The 17403-nt window shown below is 43.5% G+C and overlaps 1 protein-coding gene across 8 annotated transcripts in view; it reads left to right on the top strand.

Moving 5' to 3' along the window:
* Positions 1-17076, top strand: part of LOC101076414 (probable E3 ubiquitin-protein ligase HERC1) — a 28337-nt gene extending 11261 nt beyond the window's left edge. For 2 of the 8 annotated variants that reach the window (XM_011604584.2, XM_011604583.2), the window contains exons 33-80: positions 21-118; positions 240-335; positions 917-1084; positions 1170-1409; positions 1496-1579; positions 1683-1908; positions 2107-2401; positions 2710-3449; positions 3613-3820; positions 4407-4576; positions 5132-5230; positions 5788-5974; positions 6054-6181; positions 6287-6507; positions 6595-6854; positions 6964-7016; positions 7089-7286; positions 7431-7596; positions 7671-7923; positions 8024-8237; positions 8300-8577; positions 8674-8801; positions 8930-9057; positions 9280-9507; positions 9697-9824; positions 9913-10112; positions 10184-10298; positions 10457-10588; positions 10676-10774; positions 10868-11041; positions 11121-11405; positions 11526-11591; positions 11858-11983; positions 12079-12217; positions 12303-12484; positions 12654-12809; positions 12913-13035; positions 13129-13231; positions 13307-13476; positions 13563-13698; positions 13782-13951; positions 14035-14204; positions 14291-14456; positions 14574-14650; positions 14757-15009; positions 15143-15295; positions 16152-16457; positions 16550-17076. In XM_011604584.2, the coding sequence (XP_011602886.2) occupies positions 21-118; positions 240-335; positions 917-1084; positions 1170-1409; positions 1496-1579; positions 1683-1908; positions 2107-2401; positions 2710-3449; positions 3613-3820; positions 4407-4576; positions 5132-5230; positions 5788-5974; positions 6054-6181; positions 6287-6507; positions 6595-6854; positions 6964-7016; positions 7089-7286; positions 7431-7596; positions 7671-7923; positions 8024-8237; positions 8300-8577; positions 8674-8801; positions 8930-9057; positions 9280-9507; positions 9697-9824; positions 9913-10112; positions 10184-10298; positions 10457-10588; positions 10676-10774; positions 10868-11041; positions 11121-11405; positions 11526-11591; positions 11858-11983; positions 12079-12217; positions 12303-12484; positions 12654-12809; positions 12913-13035; positions 13129-13231; positions 13307-13476; positions 13563-13698; positions 13782-13951; positions 14035-14204; positions 14291-14456; positions 14574-14650; positions 14757-15009; positions 15143-15295; positions 16152-16457; positions 16550-16735 (8681 nt within the window). In that variant the 3' untranslated portion in view covers positions 16736-17076. Of the gene's footprint in view, positions 1-20; positions 119-239; positions 336-916; positions 1085-1169; positions 1410-1495; positions 1580-1682; positions 1909-2106; positions 2402-2709; positions 3450-3612; positions 3821-3904; positions 3952-4406; positions 4577-5131; positions 5231-5787; positions 5975-6053; positions 6182-6286; positions 6508-6594; positions 6855-6963; positions 7017-7088; positions 7287-7430; positions 7597-7670; positions 7924-8023; positions 8238-8299; positions 8578-8673; positions 8802-8929; positions 9058-9279; positions 9508-9696; positions 9825-9912; positions 10113-10183; positions 10299-10456; positions 10589-10675; positions 10775-10867; positions 11042-11120; positions 11406-11525; positions 11592-11857; positions 11984-12078; positions 12218-12302; positions 12485-12653; positions 12810-12912; positions 13036-13128; positions 13232-13306; positions 13477-13562; positions 13699-13781; positions 13952-14034; positions 14205-14290; positions 14457-14573; positions 14651-14756; positions 15010-15142; positions 15296-16151; positions 16458-16549 lie in introns of all 8 variants that reach the window. The other 6 variants (XM_029837497.1, XM_029837499.1, XM_011604586.2 and 3 more) reach the window with 6 other exon arrangements.
* Positions 17077-17403: the final 327 nt, after the last annotated feature.

The following is a 17403-nucleotide window of genomic DNA, read 5'->3' as shown; positions in this document are numbered from 1 at the left end:
GCCTCTTCTGTCAATTTTAGGATCTCCAGGCTTCCAGAACCTCCGCACGAAACTTTTGGCCTTTCATGTTCTAGAACGAGTGTTACCTGCTTCTTCTGATCCTGGTCAAATTCAACAGGTATAGTTTAAAGATGTAACTATTTCACCACCATGGTACTGGAATGGAAAACAATAACACAACTATGTATAATTGGAATGAATACTTTGATAATAAAGGCGTTCATTTTTGCTTTTTTTAGATTGTTAAACAGCTTTTCCAGCTCGTGTCTGTTTACATGTGGAGTGAACCACTAACTGAGAAGAACCATGAGGAGATGCCTATGAAGCACAAAAGGGTGAATATTATAGTTTGGGTTTCTTAATGCATTACATATGTGCAGAAATCCTCAAATGTACAAGATTGAAACTATATACTGTAATGATTTACTTATTGTCTCAAGCAGAATTTATTTTCTAATGATTTGAATATAAAATGATGAATGATGGAATGCTTAATCTGACTCGGGGACAGTTCCTCTGAGGTGAAACGAAGCTCTTGGCAGCGATACAGTTGAAAACAGCAGGGTTATGTGGATATGACAGATGGGGTTGTTCTCTCTGGTGTGTGTGTGTCTGTGTATGGGTGGGGGGGGGTTGTAAAAACCAAAACTGCAGCAAATTTTATGTAATGTATGTATTCAAAATATTGTCAAGACATGGTCATTACTCATACGCAATTAGTCAATCTAATTTAGAATGAATTTATATACTGTATTTTAACATAATATTTATTTATTACATCAGGATACATATTTATCCCTCTTTTTAATGAACTGTCCTTTGCTAACTTGTTAGGAACCTATAGTTTACATGTACTATTGCTACTACTTAGATGAAAAACTTTTTGTAATCTTTGTCTGTAATACCTGTCTTGCAGAAGATTGGCAGCTATGACGAATGTATTCCCATTGGAGATTTTTCATTTGATCCACACAAAATAATCTGTTGTACTTTGGAGAGTGGGAACATCCTCTCCCACGGCATGGGAGGGAAAGGTTATGGCCTTACTACCACTGCAATCACATCTGGCTGTTTCATTTGGAAAGTAAGGGAGTGAATATAAACTGGTTTTTGCCCTGGTTGCAGGACTGAACATGGTAAATAGCCTAATGTATCATATCTCTCCTCAGTTCTCTATTAGCAAAGAGAATAGAGGCAATGAAGGCACATGTATTGGTGTTTCACGCTGGCCGGTCAGAGATCACAACCACCACACTACCACTGACATGTGGCTCTATCGCGCATACAGTGGCAACCTGTACCACGGAGGAGAACTGATCCGAACGCTTCCTTCCTTTACTCAGGGTGACACCATCACCTGCATCCTCGACATGGAAGCTCACACAATATCTTTTGCTAAGAACGACAAGGTATAGTTATAGGTATAAGTTCAGAGTTTTCCTTATTCTAACATGTATTTATGCACAATCTTAGCATAATTATGTTTTTCTCCCAGGAGCCAAAGTTGGCATTTGAAGGTGTGATTGCATCTGAACTGTACCCTTGTGTGCTTTTCTACAGTAGTAATCCTGGCGAGAAGGTACTGTACACTGGCACTGTACAAACTTCATTAAAAAAATCCCATATAGCCCCCTCCCCATTCACATTTAAGTTGAATAATAATATCGCTGTACTCCCGACAGGTGTCATTGCATGACCTGCAGATGCGAGGCATGCCCAATAATCTGCTTCCTGGGGAGCCTCTCTGCAGCCCTCGCTCAACGGTGCTTGTAGAGTCAACAATACAGCTCCTCCGTAGGCTGCACCAGTGCGACCAGTGGGCCCCCCTCATTAACCAGTACATATATTCCCAACTGGAGCTCATTGGTCCCCTGTTGAAAGAAGATGATTTAAGTCATTCTAGCTCAGGTCAGGTCAGGTCCTGCATGTTGTTCACATTGTGAGACTGCTAAGGCTTTATTATGTTTAGGTTTCTCTCCTTGCAACTTACACCTCAAATTAAACCTTAAATTTGTCAGTTGTTAAGACGCCTTCACTGAGGAACTCTCAAAGCCGACGGAGTATCTAACCATTAACAACTGGTCTCTTTTCCATGTGGTCCTTTAGACGTCAGTCCCATTCACTTTGAGAAAGAACAGCGTGAGCGAGAAAAAGACACCTTGGACACCGACAGAGGGGAATTGTATTTACATCGCCGAGCTCTGTCGGACGCAAAGTTAGCTGCTCTTTGTTCTGAGGTCTGGCCGGTACTGGCTGTGATTGGAGGAGTGGACACTGGGCTGCGAGCTGGAGGACTGTGCCAGCATGCCCCCAGTGGGCGAAAGGCAGTTCTGCTTGGAGTCCTGAAAGAAGGTAGCTCAATGGCCAAGCTTCAGTGGGAGGAGACGGAGCTCTCTGTCAGGTATTATAGTTGAATTTTTGTACATGATAGAATATTGTTTGTGTCTGTCTCTTAAATTTCAACTTCCATCAACTTCCAATGAAATTATGTTTTGCATATTTGCTTTCATTACTGTAATTAGTTTCCATCAATGTTTCTTTGTCAACTTTGTCTAACCTTTTACTTTACTTTCATCCTTTTCCTCCCTGATCTTACATTTCTTCTTGCTCTTCCTTTTCATCCTTAAACTTGTTAATCCCTGTTGAATCCCTCCTGATGTCTTCCCATGCTGTATCTGTGGGTTCATCCCATCCTTCCCAATAACTAAGCTCCATGAATTCTTGGTCACCCAGCGACACTCCAATCACCTCACTGGAGCCATGCAGCACTTCCTGCTTTGATGTCACCCCGCTCGGAGGCCTCAGATCCACAGTGCTGTTAGATCTGATTTATTTGATGGGCTTGTTGGAGGAGCAGGGATGGCTAGCGACTCACCAAGACCACAAAATAAAATGTTCACAGGAGAACATGCAAGAGAATGAGATACAGCGTTCTAATGATGAAGATGGGAAGGAAAAAAGCCCTGAGACGGACTCATTTTCATCATCGTCCTCCACTAGAGATCCCAGGAAAATTGTAGATCATCAAGAGTCAACCTGTCCAACCCAACCTTCCCAAACACTCCATTCCTCCAAATTGGATGCATTTGCATTTGAACGGAGAGCGGTCAGAGTCTCGTACCTCCTGATTGGAGCTCTGAAATCCTTGACTCACATTTTTAGTTCTGAAAATCCCGCAGATTTGCTCCAAACACCCAAACATGACCCTTCCAACTCCTCAACGACTCCTCTTTCCAGCCCAGAGCAGACTAGAGAAGAGAGGAACAGACAATGGGATGAGAGGGCTGAACTGAGGTCAGTGCTACAGTATGTGGTGCAGAGCATGGTAAAGTGGGCAGTCAGGCCTTGTCCCATCAAACAGAGTGTGTCTCTGGCTGACCTGGAAAGAGCTCAGATCATGATCTACAAAGGAGCCATTAGCAAACTGCAAGAGGATAAAGAACACAAAGGTAGCTATACAGTAGTTTGGGTTTCTTTTTTGTATTTTAATATTTTGTTTTTGCTTTTGATTCATTCATTATTTGAAAAAAAATAATAACATGATGATACCTTTTCCTGTATTTAGTGTCCCAAAAGGATCTACTACATATGACTGTTGACATTGTTTTGCAGAATCTGGTCACAACCCATCACAACCCATCTCCAAGTCGTCCAGCTCTGTGTCCTTGTACAGTGCAGGTTCGGAGGGTACTGCCATCTTTGGGCAATCAAACCGAGCATCAGCCTCATCTTCTAACACCGACCTGACCTCTCTGCCAACAAACCTACAGGCAGATGGGCTTGAAAACTTCAACCCCTTTTTCCCTACTAGCCTACTCCAGTGAGTATGGAATTGTGAATAATGTTGACTTAACGCACACACGGCAGCTTGAGTTAATTCTCACGTTCTTACTTAATACTTTAGACAAGTATCTTTTGGCAGCAGCAGCTTTTTTGAAGTCCAGGGATTGGGTGAGTTAGGATGTACATGAGAGGTGGAGAGGATTCTGCCTGCACTGTCTTTAACCTAAGCTTCAGCTTTGCTTGTTTGTTCTTCCCTAAGTGAGCCAGCTGGTAGCGTCAGTGTTATTTTCGAATTAAATGGCAAACAATCTAGTCGATTTAGTTTGAAGAATAAAACCAAGCCTTTCATGGAACATTTTGCCAAGAATATTCACTTGTTTGCCAAACTCGCAGATTAAAATGCACATTGTACAAATTGAGCTGAATATTTATTACACAGATATGAAAAACTATGCCAAATTTGGATGGGTTAATAGTATGTGCATTATCACTTTTAGGGTGAGATTACTATAGATTACGCAATTCTTACCTTGGTCAACTTTTTGCTCAGAACTGAAAAGTGACAGTATAGTACCAGTTACACCGTGTTATTACTGCATGTATCGTATCTTTACTCCGTCTAGGCACATGGTCTTAACACGGTTCCCCATGCTTACCGGCCTGGTTAGCTCTCCCCCTGTGCTGCACCCATGCTTCAGCCTGGTCAGCTCTGCTTCTTGTGATGCTTTCACAGAGCAGCAGACTAGCTTCATGGAACCAGGGCCGTGCATCACGCAGGCCAGAAGCAGCCTGGGTAAGAAAAAAATGCAAAGAACTTAATCAGGGATAGCTCTTTCAATCATTATAAAGGAAATGAAAAAGCCAGCATCAAATGTGAGTGAAATGCTTTGCTAATCATTGCTAAACTGCTTGTTCGAGCCACCTTGTTTCACTTTTCTCCCATGTCATTCAAAACAGCATGTGTTTTGCTCTGAGTTTTGAACAAAGGTAATGTTGATGGAATTAAATGTTTGCATGTTTGTCCACAGTTTTGACTCACATGCTTGAACTGTCACTATTTCTTTGTCATCACAATTTATTTTTGACAATTGGAGATACAAAAACCTCCTTAATTTGGTCTATATTTTGTTTTTGGGCAATTAACAGGTTTATTCCTTAATTGTAAAGCCAATGCTAACTCTATTAGGCATACTAGTTAAAGCTGTACAACTACACTGTAACATAAATAAGAGTGGATATGTGGGTGTTACCCATTTTATTTATTTTAGCGCATTTAAAAATTCCAGAAGTGGAGCTGTCAGTTTCTGGGTTTTTTTTGGTCTACTTTTTCTTTTCTCCTCAATCGTAGAACGGACACAAATGTTTGTCACCAGTCGCTTGCTAGAAATGGGATTCTCTATGAGACATATCTACTGGGCCATGGAGGCGGCAGGTACAGCTTTGTGGAGTATGTATCATTGATAGAAGATATAGATTCCTGTGTACGTATGAAGTGCTTTAAGTGTTGCAATCACAGTTTATTGATTGTAGACTCTGTTAAGAACTCAATCAAGACATCTGGACATCAGTTTTGGATTGGGACAATTGAAAGCTATTGTTGAAATTATGTAGATACATATTTTGTGGTTAAAACAAAGGTTTCTGCAAATGAAATAACCATAGTTTGATTTTGCTCACGCATGACACTCAAATAAATGAGTAACACTAAGTTTGTATATGCACCCTGCACTTTATAGTCATTGCAATCACTTCTAATTGGAACATTTTAAAATCACACCAACTCTTCACATTAATTACATTTTAAGTTTCTTTTTCCAGATGATATGAACTACTATTTTAAATATTATTATTATCGCACGTGTACATGCCTGATGTTGGCAACATAGAATCATTTCATATGTTGTAACACATTTAACATCCCAAATGTATTAGCAAAGAAATGCTCCATTTTCTACATTGTGCCTTTAAAGCCTGATTTTTCATCTTTCCTGTGTTCCTTCTCAGATGTATCTGGTGACCTGGATTCTCAGACCATTGAGGTGCTGGCAAGCTGGATGCTGGAGCATCCTCTGACCGAGGAGCAACATGGAGGAGAATCGCCAAGACATGAGGGGGCGCCTGACACTCCATCATCAGATGGACCCGAGACAGTACAATGTCCCGAGAGACCCACCAGACAAACCAATGAAAGGTCAGGGAATTGGGGAAAATATTGGCATGTTCCAGGAGATATTGGATTTCTAATTTTTTATGTATGTTATTTTTTTCAGTCTGTTGCTAGGACTCGACTGGATAGAGAGGGAGAACTTCTTGGATGTCCATCTAACTAGAAACAGACCTCCTCCAGCACGGAGGCGACGCTCAGGCCCAAGTCAGAGGACTTCAAACCGAAGACCAGGTCTGACGCAAGCTTTACAGAAGAAATGAAACCAGACTGGACTTGTGAAAATAAGAACCCGCCATAAAATGCAGTTCTCTTTTGAAACAAACTTTATCTTTTCAGACTTGCCATCACCCAACTCCTTCCCTCAGCTCTTCCAAACAAACACTACAGTTGGAGACTGGCCAGAACAGACTGAAATTCATCCATATTCTGCTGAACAGGAGTCAGAGCTGGGCTACATGGATGACCCATATAATGAAGAAACATACGAGGAACTCCTGACTCCTTCATTCTTCAGTTTGGAAAGAGAGACACTTCATATAGTGGAGTTGACACACACTGTGTGCATTATTTAATTACAATAACAAATTAAATAGCTACAGTCTCCATGCTGCAACTTAAAAGTCTTCTTCTTCCCTTTCTTACAGGGTAATGAAGAGCACAGTCAAATGGTGAAGTGTGAGCTGTGCAACACACTGACTCTACAGTTTAACAATCATGTAAAACGTCATCATCCGGGCTGTGGCCAGAGTGCTGCGCGTAAGGGTTATGACAGCACTGGGGCCTATGTGGACGTCTGGTTCAAAGGTGAATGTGGCTCCAACTTCCCTTTCTACCTCCTCTGCAATGCGTGCAGGGAAAAGTACCTTGCTACAAACCAGAGTGACCCTAATACCAAAGGTGACAGGTGTGTAAATCGCACAATACAACAAATGATGGTAGCATACACACTGCAGTATGTGCTCAACAAAAAAACAAAACTGGTTGTTAAGCAGAGTGTTCTCCCTTTGTTCTAGAAATAAAGGTGTAACATCGGATTTGATTGGCCAAGTAGACGGCACCTCTGACGGTAATGGAGTTAAAATGATTAAAATGTTTTAGTGTGATTTTTGTAATGCAAGAAATACCACTCTTTGTTTAGATGATTGGGAAATAAGCCACCAAGACGACCGTGACACTGACAAGCTGACAGGACTGGAGGACTTTGGACTTTTGCTGAGACCACTTGGGCTGACTGAGATTAAGCTCGTGCCAGACCCCATCGCCTTCACTGAACCAGATCCTCTTGGAGCGCTGGTTTACAGCTCAGCTGATGCTATGAATACAGTTGCTCCCAAAGGTATTACTTTCAAACATTCTGTCTAATGTTGAAATAAAAGTACACAGACAATCCGGTTCTAAATGATTCATATCATGATGCATATGATGCTGGTTTTAGGGATTTGCAGTATGTTATTGTGTGTTTTCATTTTTTACTCATCAGGAAATTCCCTCGTTGAACATAAGACCTCTTTGAGCCTTGGGCAGCAGGCAGTATCACTGAAAGATACTCATGATAGAGTAAAAGCTCTAAGAAGAGTCACCTCCACAGCCCAGATTCTGCTAGCCTACAGCATGGTGATGAGAGCATTGGCTCACACTGCCTGCAGGTATGTTTGTCCTGTATGTACTTCTTGGATTTTTGCTCATAATTTCATTGTGTCTTCTTTATCTTCCACCACAGTTCATCGTTGGGCAGCCAGACTTCTGGATTAGAGTCTTTGGGTCTTGCAGATATTCGTATACTGGTTCGTTTGATGACTCTAACCGCAGAGGGCAGAGCTTATACCTGTGTGGACAGACAGCTGGGTGCAAATCGTATTGCAGCCACAGAGCGTAACAGTTTGACCCGCTTAAGCTTCCTATCCTCAGCCATTGGCAGTGTGGTGTCTCACAGCCCAGCTGCTTACCGACAGCTTGTTGAAATCTGCACTCAGGTCAGTGTTCTTCAGTCAGGCTACTGACTAAATAAACTGTATTTAACCTAATCTAAGTGAAATCCTGAAATTGGGATATTATTTCTATTACTGCTCATAGGACCTAATGGCAGCAGCTACAGGGGTCAACATTGGTGTCATCAGTGACCTGCAGCAAAAAGGAGGTTTGAGTCTTACAGGCCACGGTGGCCAGCGACAAGACTACAGTGACCAGACCCCCCCAACATTCCTGGTTACACAAAGGCTGGTGTCTCTGCTCACTGAAAAGGGTGTTCATTGTCACAGCTCAGACAGGAGTGATTATGAAGCTAATGGTGAGATGATTAATTAATCATGTTGTTTGAACTTGTATTACCATATGTGCTGTGTGACCTAGATGCTGGGTACCAGGAAGTGTCCTCTCCAGCCTTGCCTCCATCACCTTTACCCTACCTGAGTGCCAGAGTGGGCCCTCTTGAGCTTGCTAATGCATTGGCAGCATGTGTCCTCTCTGCAAGGATGACATGCAGACACCGTCAGTGGGCAGCAAAGCAGCTGGTGCAGGCCTTGGCTGCCACAGGAAAGGATGGTACGAACAGAACACAGACATACAGCGATCTGTCTGGTGACCTGCGCAAATGTCCTCTAAAGAGGCTGGAAGGACATTACAACAAGGTGGGAGACTGTAGTCTGAGTTCTGTGCTCTTAGAACTGAGTTAAAGTGCTACAATGACATAAGGTTTTTGAACGAACCATTATACTTTGATTCAGGTGAGCAGCTGTTTTTGGAACAGTGACCAGAGTCTGCTGGCTACTTGCTCCCAGGACAAGGTGGTGCAAATATGGAGTATCACACAAAACACTGTGGAGTTACACAACACCTTCTCCTGCATATCCAGGTTATATCTGCCGGTTTTATTAGAGTTTTGTCCACTTTATTGTAAATTGTTGTGAGTTGTTTGAACAGTATTTGCTGCTTTACTGTAGTGTTTGCTGGTTTTGAACTTTCTTTCCTGATTATCTTCAGTAAGATGGACAGATCGAGCAGTGAGAGGACGTGTGCGTGTAATCAGATGGCTGCCGTATACTGGAGCACTGCTGGTAACTTCTTAGCTGTCCCAGAGAACAAACACATCAGCATCATGAACATTAGAGGTTAGTGAAGTATATCTCTGACATCATTACTATTGAAATGTTTGAACTGTTCTGAGTGTGACAGTAGAAGTAATTATCTCAATACACATTTTTCCAGTTTGTGGAGGATGATGATAAAAGTTTCACAAAGCCTATATTATTGTGAAAAGGGGCAGTTCAAAGCATTGTGTAATATTGATCGCAAAGCAAATACTAATTTCTACACCCGAATGTTCAACTCAGGATCTCACTGTCATGAGGAGGCTCAGGTGTCTCGGGTCACTGCACTTTGCTGGGCTCAGGCCTTCAGCCCGTGTTTGGATTCTGCAGCAAGCTGTAAGAACAGACCAGCTGTTGAGAGCCTGTTGGCGGGACGGCTGGACGGCTCACTCTGCTGGCTGCAGGTCACAATGCAGGAGAGCGACTTACATGTGGAGAGCACAGAGCTCACCCACTGCAACATTAGAGAGGGTGAGCAGAACAAATGGGCAAATTATATTTTTAACACCAAATGTCATTGGATTTAATGCTGGCATTTTTTGTATTGTAATATTTATGTCTTCCCGGCTGTGAGCTTTTTAAAAAAAAAAATAAGCGTGCCCACATATGAATTACCGTACATGCCAGTTTGCTCAGGAGCTGATCTGTTATGTATTTCAGCTCCACAGTGTGTTGCATGGCCCAGTGAGGACAAGCCTTTTGTTGTTGGTTACCCCAGTGGAAAGATCCTTTTGGCAACAACTGAGGCATATGACAATGAGCAACCTATTGTGATATCAATCTTCCAGGTTTGTTTGCAAATTGAAACAATAATAATTTTAACTACAGCTTGAAAGCAAAATATTTTCTAAACAGATCCCTCTTTTCACCCCGCAGGACAGTGTGAGTTCACTTAAATGGGACCCCACAGGACACTTGCTGCTCTGTTTGGGGAAGTCGGAGATTGTGAAGATACTGGGATGCTACAAGGGCACCTGGGTGACCCTTCACTCCCTTATCCACTCAAGCACTGTCAATATCTCTGAATGGTGCCCGCTTGCTGGACTTGCCCCTGATCCTCGGCTCATGATGGCTGTGTGAGTCTTAACAACTTGTTACGCACGGAAGAACGGTGTTTGCAAAATTCTAATTCTCTCTTTTTCTGTAGAGGTTGTCAGAATGGCTCTGTGTATGTCTGGACGCTGCCTCAGGGGGGTACCGCTGTATCTGTGCCAAACATAAAAAGCAGCCCTCCCAGCCAGGATAAATGCACTGATCTCAAGGTCGGGATCTGCTGCTGAGCAAGCTTCTTTTTGAATATCTACCCATTTGTTATCTGGGTTTTATCCACCAGCTATTTCATGTGTTTATTATATTGCATAATTAGACTAGAGATGTTTTTACGTATATGTTGGTCATAAGTTTCTGTCCTATGTTACAGCAGGAAAGTGCAGAGTGTGTGTTTGTTCTTCATGGGCACATCACTGCAGTGAGGTCTCTTTCATTTTGCCCCAGTGGACTTGCTCTGGTCTCTGGAGGGATCGGAGGCCTGCTCAACATCTGGTCCTTACAGGTCAGTAAAGCATTTATTATGTAACAGTGAAAATAGATGAAAGTTGCCATCTGTATTTAAATCTTTCATATAATTGATATCATGCAGGATGGTTCAGTCTTACAGACTGTTACAGGTCTGGGCTCAGTCCTCAGTACTAACTGGATACCAAACATGGGTGTAGCTGTCTGCTTTGGGAGGTCAAAGGTAATTAAGATTAATAAAACTTATTTTAAAAAAAAAAACTATCCTGATTGCATTTTTTTCTTAACATGCTGCTCTGTTATGTTTTTTTGCCAGGATGTTTTGCTGATCTGTTGCACTCCTGAATGGATCAGTCAGAATCATCTGTTAGCTTCCTGTCGCATGGTCCTCCGGAGCCAGAACATCTTGGGTCTGAATCGGGCACCTTGTTTGGTTGTCTTTCTGGAAAGGCTGCCTTTGCTGCTGCAGGAGCAACACAGCTATGAGCGGGTCATTGTTGAAACATTTTAATAAAGTGTGCGTCAGCCTGAGCTGAGAGGTGACTTTATGTTTATTCTCTTAACATCAGAGCCATGTAGCAGCCGGTGAGCAGCTAGTCCACAGTGCCTTCCTGCAGAGCCTGGCCTCCTTGGCTGTCGGCCTGTCGATAGAGAAACATTTGTGCCACCTCCCGCGACCTCCGCACCACAGAAGCTCAGAGTCAGACTCCTGCCCATCTGAATGGAGCTGGCTTGCTTCTTATGCCACCACTGTTCAGACTGCTGAGGCCATTGCCAGTGGTACAGTGTTTCCAGAATCGTTCCTCATGTCTGAGTTTCAGGAGCTGGACGATGCTGAAAGTGCCAAAGCACTGGTGAGCTGTGACACTGTTCTTCCTGTTATTGTTTGTTGTACTAATGATTTGGAGACACACCAGGTCGTTCGTGGTACCTGTTGAACAAGGCACAGAATAAGACCTGTTTTCTGTTTTTAGGACAATAGTAAATGGAGCTACAAGATGGATGAACAACTGATGTCATGGGCTAATGTCAGACCAGAGGTAACATACTAATACATACTAGTATTAGTACATACTAGTACGAGCTACATACTAATTTTAACGTTTGTGTGTAGATATTCCCTGAAATTATCTTAAAAATAGAATTGCTACTATTATCAGCAGTACATTTGGGGTCAGTTGCTGAGACTTTTACTTAAGAACTAATCACTTTTATCACAATACTTTTAAACAAGCGTGGGTGTCAGGTCCTTAATAAGCATTGTTGAATTGTTTGTTGTTTCTGTTTTGTTTGTTATGTTTCTTAGGACTGGCAGGAAGGAGGCAAGAGCGATGTGTACTTGTGGGGCAATGGGCGTTACGGGCAGCTGGCAGGAACGGGAACCAACCTTACCGTACCCACTCTCACACCATCTCTGTCGCAAACACAACAGGTAGCAGCGTTGTGAGTCCGGACACGTTCGTCCTGATTACGACTTCCTTCTAATTATCGGTGTCTTTCCGGTGTTTGTGGTGTTTTGTCAACAAGGTTGTGTGCGGACAGAACTGTTCCTTCCTGATCCAGTCCAATGGGGTCGTCACGGCTGTCGGTGAAGGACAGTATGGCAGGCTGGGCCAGGGAAATTCTGATGATTTATACGTCCCCACAATTATTTCTGCTTTTCAAGGTAATTTACTTGTGGAGTCACAAGTGGTAACTGCTTTAGATGTGGTGTCCAAACATCCAAATGCAACTGAAAGGTTTTTGGGCAGGGTATGTGGTGACTCAACTGGTGACATCTTGTGGGTCCGATGGACATTCCATGGCACTGACCGAGACTGGCGAGGTCTTCAGTTGGGGAGATGGAGACTTTGGAAAACTGGGCCATGGCAACAATGAAAGGCAGAGGAGACCCAAACAGATAGAAGCCTTACAGGGAGAGGACGTTGTTCAGGTTGATATTTGGCAACTTTGCTTTAAAAGTTTCTTATGATAAATAATTTCCCTAATCGGATGCCTGTTGTGAATCTGTGGCTTCTAGCTATGAAAATACATTTTAAATGTCTGGAATGTCTGTAACTTAATTTTCATGGTATATAAGGAGGATTGTTGTCCCCTCCCAGCTTGCCTGTGGTTTCCGGCACTCAGCTGTGGTGACAGCAGATGGGAAGCTGTTCACCTTCGGGAGTGGTGAATCTGGTCGTCTGGGTCAAAGGTCAACATCCAACAAGATGCTGCCGGAGAGGGTGGCCGCTCTTGAGGGATATCACGTGGGGCAGGTGGGACATGTTTGTTTTTATTTTCCAACTAAGAAGCGGACCAAGTCTGCACAGTGAAGTAAGAAAAACAGACATAACTAAATAAAACACAATTTGGTTTCAGGTGTCATGTGGCCTCAATCACACACTGGTGCTGTCACTTGATGGCATGGCTGTCTGGGCATTTGGAGATGGGGATTATGGTAAATTGGGAGCTGGTTCTTCCACAGCCAAATACTACCCTCAGGTAAGTCATTTCAACATTACAAGTTGAGGTTATTCACTTGTTTCACTGCTTGCTTGATTACCAGAACATTATTCTGTCTGTTCCTTTGTTCAGAAAGTTGAGCAGCTGTGCAACAAGGGAATGAAGAAAGTCTGTTGTGGAGCTCAGTTCTCTGTGGTGGTGGCCTGTGACGGACATGTTTACACCTTTGGACAAGGTATATAACATTCAGTTTATTTGAGTCCTCGCACATTTTCCAGCTTTATTTAGCTTTCTTCCTGTCATCTCTCAGAGCGCCTTATTGGCCTCCCGGACTCAATGCTGAAGAACAGATCCAACCCCCAGGTGGTCCCATCTCTGGAGGGCCTGTTCATAGAAGACATTGCCGTTGGCTGTGAACACGTGCTAGCTCTGTCCTCCACTGGAGACGTCTATGCCTGGGGCTGCAACAGCGAGGGACAGGTGAGCCGACACCCTCTGTTATACACTCCACACACTAAAACATCACAACAATTTTATTTAATCCATCGTTGCTGGGTTGGCTGCAGCTTGGGCTCGGACACTGCAACCCAGTAAAGGAACCAACACTCATAACAGCCCTGCAAGGAAAGAACATCAAACAGATTTCTGCCGGTCGCTGCCATAGTTCTGCCTGGACCACCCCTTCTACCTCAAAGAACTCAGGTACGAACTTAGTCCTATTGCACACTTGCATTCATAATACTCTTAAAAGGGAATACAACTCTGTCTGCCGTTTCCCTGTCAAGGTGGCCCTGGAAACCTCCAGCTAGGCCTTCCTCAGTCAGTTCCACCTCAGTACAACACTCTGAAAGACTGCAGCCCCAGAGTCCTTAGCATGCGCCTCAGGGTTCTCTACAACTTTTCTGATCTCATGTACAAGTCCTGGAGGCTGCTTAACCTGGATCCCCAGAGTCCGGTAAACTAACATTGGGTCATTTTTGACAGAACTGGAGGAACAGTTTTGCTCAGCATCATTTCCACATTGTCTTCCCTTTATAGTTGTCTACTTCACGCTACAGTTCAGGGACGGCCGCCATCATCCGGGGCGATCTCAGAGGTCTGCTGTCACCAAAGGTCAACACGCTGCCTCTTGTGCGCTGCATTGGCCGAACAATGACCCAGGGAAAAACACACGGGCCTCAGATCACAGTGAAACGAATTTCCACAAGGTGAAAAAGCGCCCCGTGGAAATTACACACCTGGTAAATTATGGCTCGGAAATCACATGTTGGTCGAAACTTTTACGCTTCCGCAGAGGGCGTTCGAGCAAGCCCATCTTTGTGCAGATCGCAAAACAAGTGGTGAGTCTGAATCCCCTAGAACTGCGGCTTCCGTCACGGGCCTGGAAGGTCAAGCTTGTCGGGGAGGGGGCGGATGATGCCGGGGGAGTGTTTGATGACACAATCACTGAGATGTGCCAGGTAGGAAGGTCATCAATGCAACAGGGACAGCGAATAATGGAGCAAGTGATGCTCTGTAATATTCTCTCTGTCCTCTTAATGTATTTCATTATATACAATATCCAATCTTATTACCAGGAGTTGCAGTCTGGCGCGGTGGATCTTCTGATTCACACTCCAAATGGCTTTGCAGATGTGGGCAGTAACACAGACAGGTGCTCATTTTATGGTCATCTTATCATAAAGCAGTATCCTTGCAACATAACATCTAATTTTCTCAAAATGGCTTTTACCTTCAACATTGGCTCTGCTGCACGGAAGGTTCCTACTGAATCCAGCGGCATTCTCAGAGGATCACATGATCCAGTTTCGGTTCCTGGGCATCCTCATGGCTGTGGCTATCCGCACCAGAAAACCTCTGGATTTGCATCTGGCTCCGTGGGTTTGGAAACAGCTCTGTTCCATTCCACTGGGCGGCGCTGACATAGAGGAGGTTGACCTGCTCACCTACCGAACACTCCAAGGGATCCTTCACCTAGAAAACAGTGGAATCACAGAGGATAATTTTCATGTGGTGAGATGGGTCTTAATGCTGTCTGTCAATATTTAGTGTTACCGCTAGTTTCTAGTTTACTGAAAGAAAGGTTTTGTTGTTTGATTCCATGACTCTAAGCTCTTTGTCACTTGTGTTGTATCTTCTCGCATAGATGATCCCACTGGATTCATTTATGGTTCACAGTGCAGACGGAAGATTGGTCCCTGTTGTACCTGGAGGTCAAAACATCGCCCTGACCTTTGCTAACAGAACTGACTATGTAGAGAGAGGTCTGGACTACAGGCTGCATGAAATGGATTCACAGGTTTGAATGGGTGGAGGATCTGGGAGCATACAGCCAACTACCTACATCATACATCCAGGAACGTCTTTAGGATAGGTCTATTTCATGCATCATTAGCTGTACCTTGGTCATCATCACGCAGTCTTTAATAGCCGATAGTGTATATCATTACACAGGCTGTGACACTGTCTGCTGGAAAAAACAGACCCCCATACCAGCTAAATTGAAACAGTTAGAAAGTCATTCCTATTGAAGAACTCTCTTGATTCTTTGTCGCTACATTATGCTAAATGTGACTGCTGCAGCCAAGATTAAAAACAGAGGTCAGTAAAGGAAGATGTAGCAACAAATCTGCCACTTTTCATCTACCTAAATAGGTGTATCATTTATTCATTGATTGATTGTTTTAATGGTTTATGCTTTTACCCGTGTTTGGTGGTGCAGATAGATTCACAGTAGTGGGAAGGCTTCCGTTTGCAGCTTTACGTCCACTCAGCCACGATTTGATTTGAACTATTCTGGTTAGTTTAGATTCTTCCATAAGTGTCACAGTCACTTAAACTTGTTGTGCACCATTAAATAAAAGAATGCCTTGTAGTTTAGACAAAGCACTTAATCCACTTCAAGAGTTAGTCACACTATATTATAAATATAGGAAGCAAGTAAACTGCACATGTGAAGTGAAAAGAGTAGAAATCTGATGTGTTTGGAGACCAAAGAGAATTATAGTCCTCAGTGTCTGGAACTCTTCTGTAGTATGAAAGTCCTGTCTGGGCTTCAGGGTTGATTAGTGCTCATCAGACGGCCTTTGTGTGGTGCTGTTGTTGTTCCCTTCATCTCAGAAGCATCAAAGCTGACGTTGTTCTGTCATGTCCAGGTGGCAGCAGTCAGAGAGGGCATGTCCACCATCATCCCTGTTCCCCTCCTTTCCCTGCTGACTCCGCAGCAGTTGGAGCAGCTGGTCTGCGGCCTGCCGGAAGTCTCTGTCGAGATGCTGAAGAAGCTGGTGCGTTACCGCGATGTCACCGAGAGCCACCAGCTGATTGTCTGGTTCTGGCAGAGTTTGCAGGAGTTCACCAATGAGGAGCGGGTGCTGTTCCTGCGCTTTGTCAGCGGCAGGTCCAGGTTGCCTTCCAACCCTGCTGACATCACACAGAAGTTCCAAATCATCAAGGTGGATCGGGTGAGAGCATTTCTAACAGCAACAAAACCCTCCTACAAAAGGCAACAGTAGTGAAGCTAAACTCCTAAACGTCATCTTATTATTTCCCTCAGCCCATCAACGGCCTCCCAACGGCTCAGACCTGCTTCTTTTTACTCCGTCTCCCCCCATACACGAGCCAGGCCATCCTGAGCGAGAGGCTGCGGTACTCCATCCACAACTGTCCCTCCATCGACATGGACAACTACATGCTGACCCACAACACCGAGCCAGCGGACAGCTCCGGCACCGACGACTGAAGCAGGCAGCTATGGCCAACAGGGTGATGAATGTATCTCCCTTACACATTATGCACTATTTTTTCTCTTTTTTTCACCAAACCTAAAAGGTAGTGTACCCTTTATATGTTGAATCATTTAAGTATGTATGTGGTTTTGGTTTTTAAAATGATAACAAATGATGTGCAATTATGTCAACACTTATCCAAAACTACAGGGATACTGAACAAGCGTTTAAAGAAAAATAGCTGATAAAGCCACAACTAAGGAGATAATGTGCCTGTATGTTTGAATTTATTTAATAATTTAATGGCCTGTCACAAAAAGACAGTATTATTGTAAAATAAAGTGTTTAAATAAGTGCTCGTGTGTTATGTTTGAGATCTTTCCCGGACTATCTGGCATTCAGTTTTACATGGCAAGAACTCGTGTTGCAATAATTAGCAAAGTGAAATTAAGAAAACAAACAAAAAGCACAATCCAGTTGAATTCTACATTCCGATTTGTTTTAAAAGTAAACAGATCAGAGCAGAACATCTTGCAACATCTATAAATATAAAAAGAACTTCTAAATTCACAGCAGAAATCTGAAGCATTTGTGTCTCTTGTCACTTCAAAGAGATGTTTATTTGATGGGCCATGCTCTTGAGCGAACACAGCATGAGGCCCTGTGATTTGTCTGCATGCTG

The sequence above is a fragment of the Takifugu rubripes genome, chromosome 6 (genome assembly GCF_901000725.2).
Source record: "Takifugu rubripes chromosome 6, fTakRub1.2, whole genome shotgun sequence".
Classification (NCBI taxonomy): Eukaryota; Metazoa; Chordata; class Actinopteri; order Tetraodontiformes; family Tetraodontidae; genus Takifugu; species Takifugu rubripes.
Note: the sequence above shows the minus strand (reverse complement) of the source record. Positions and strands in the feature narration are given on the sequence as shown.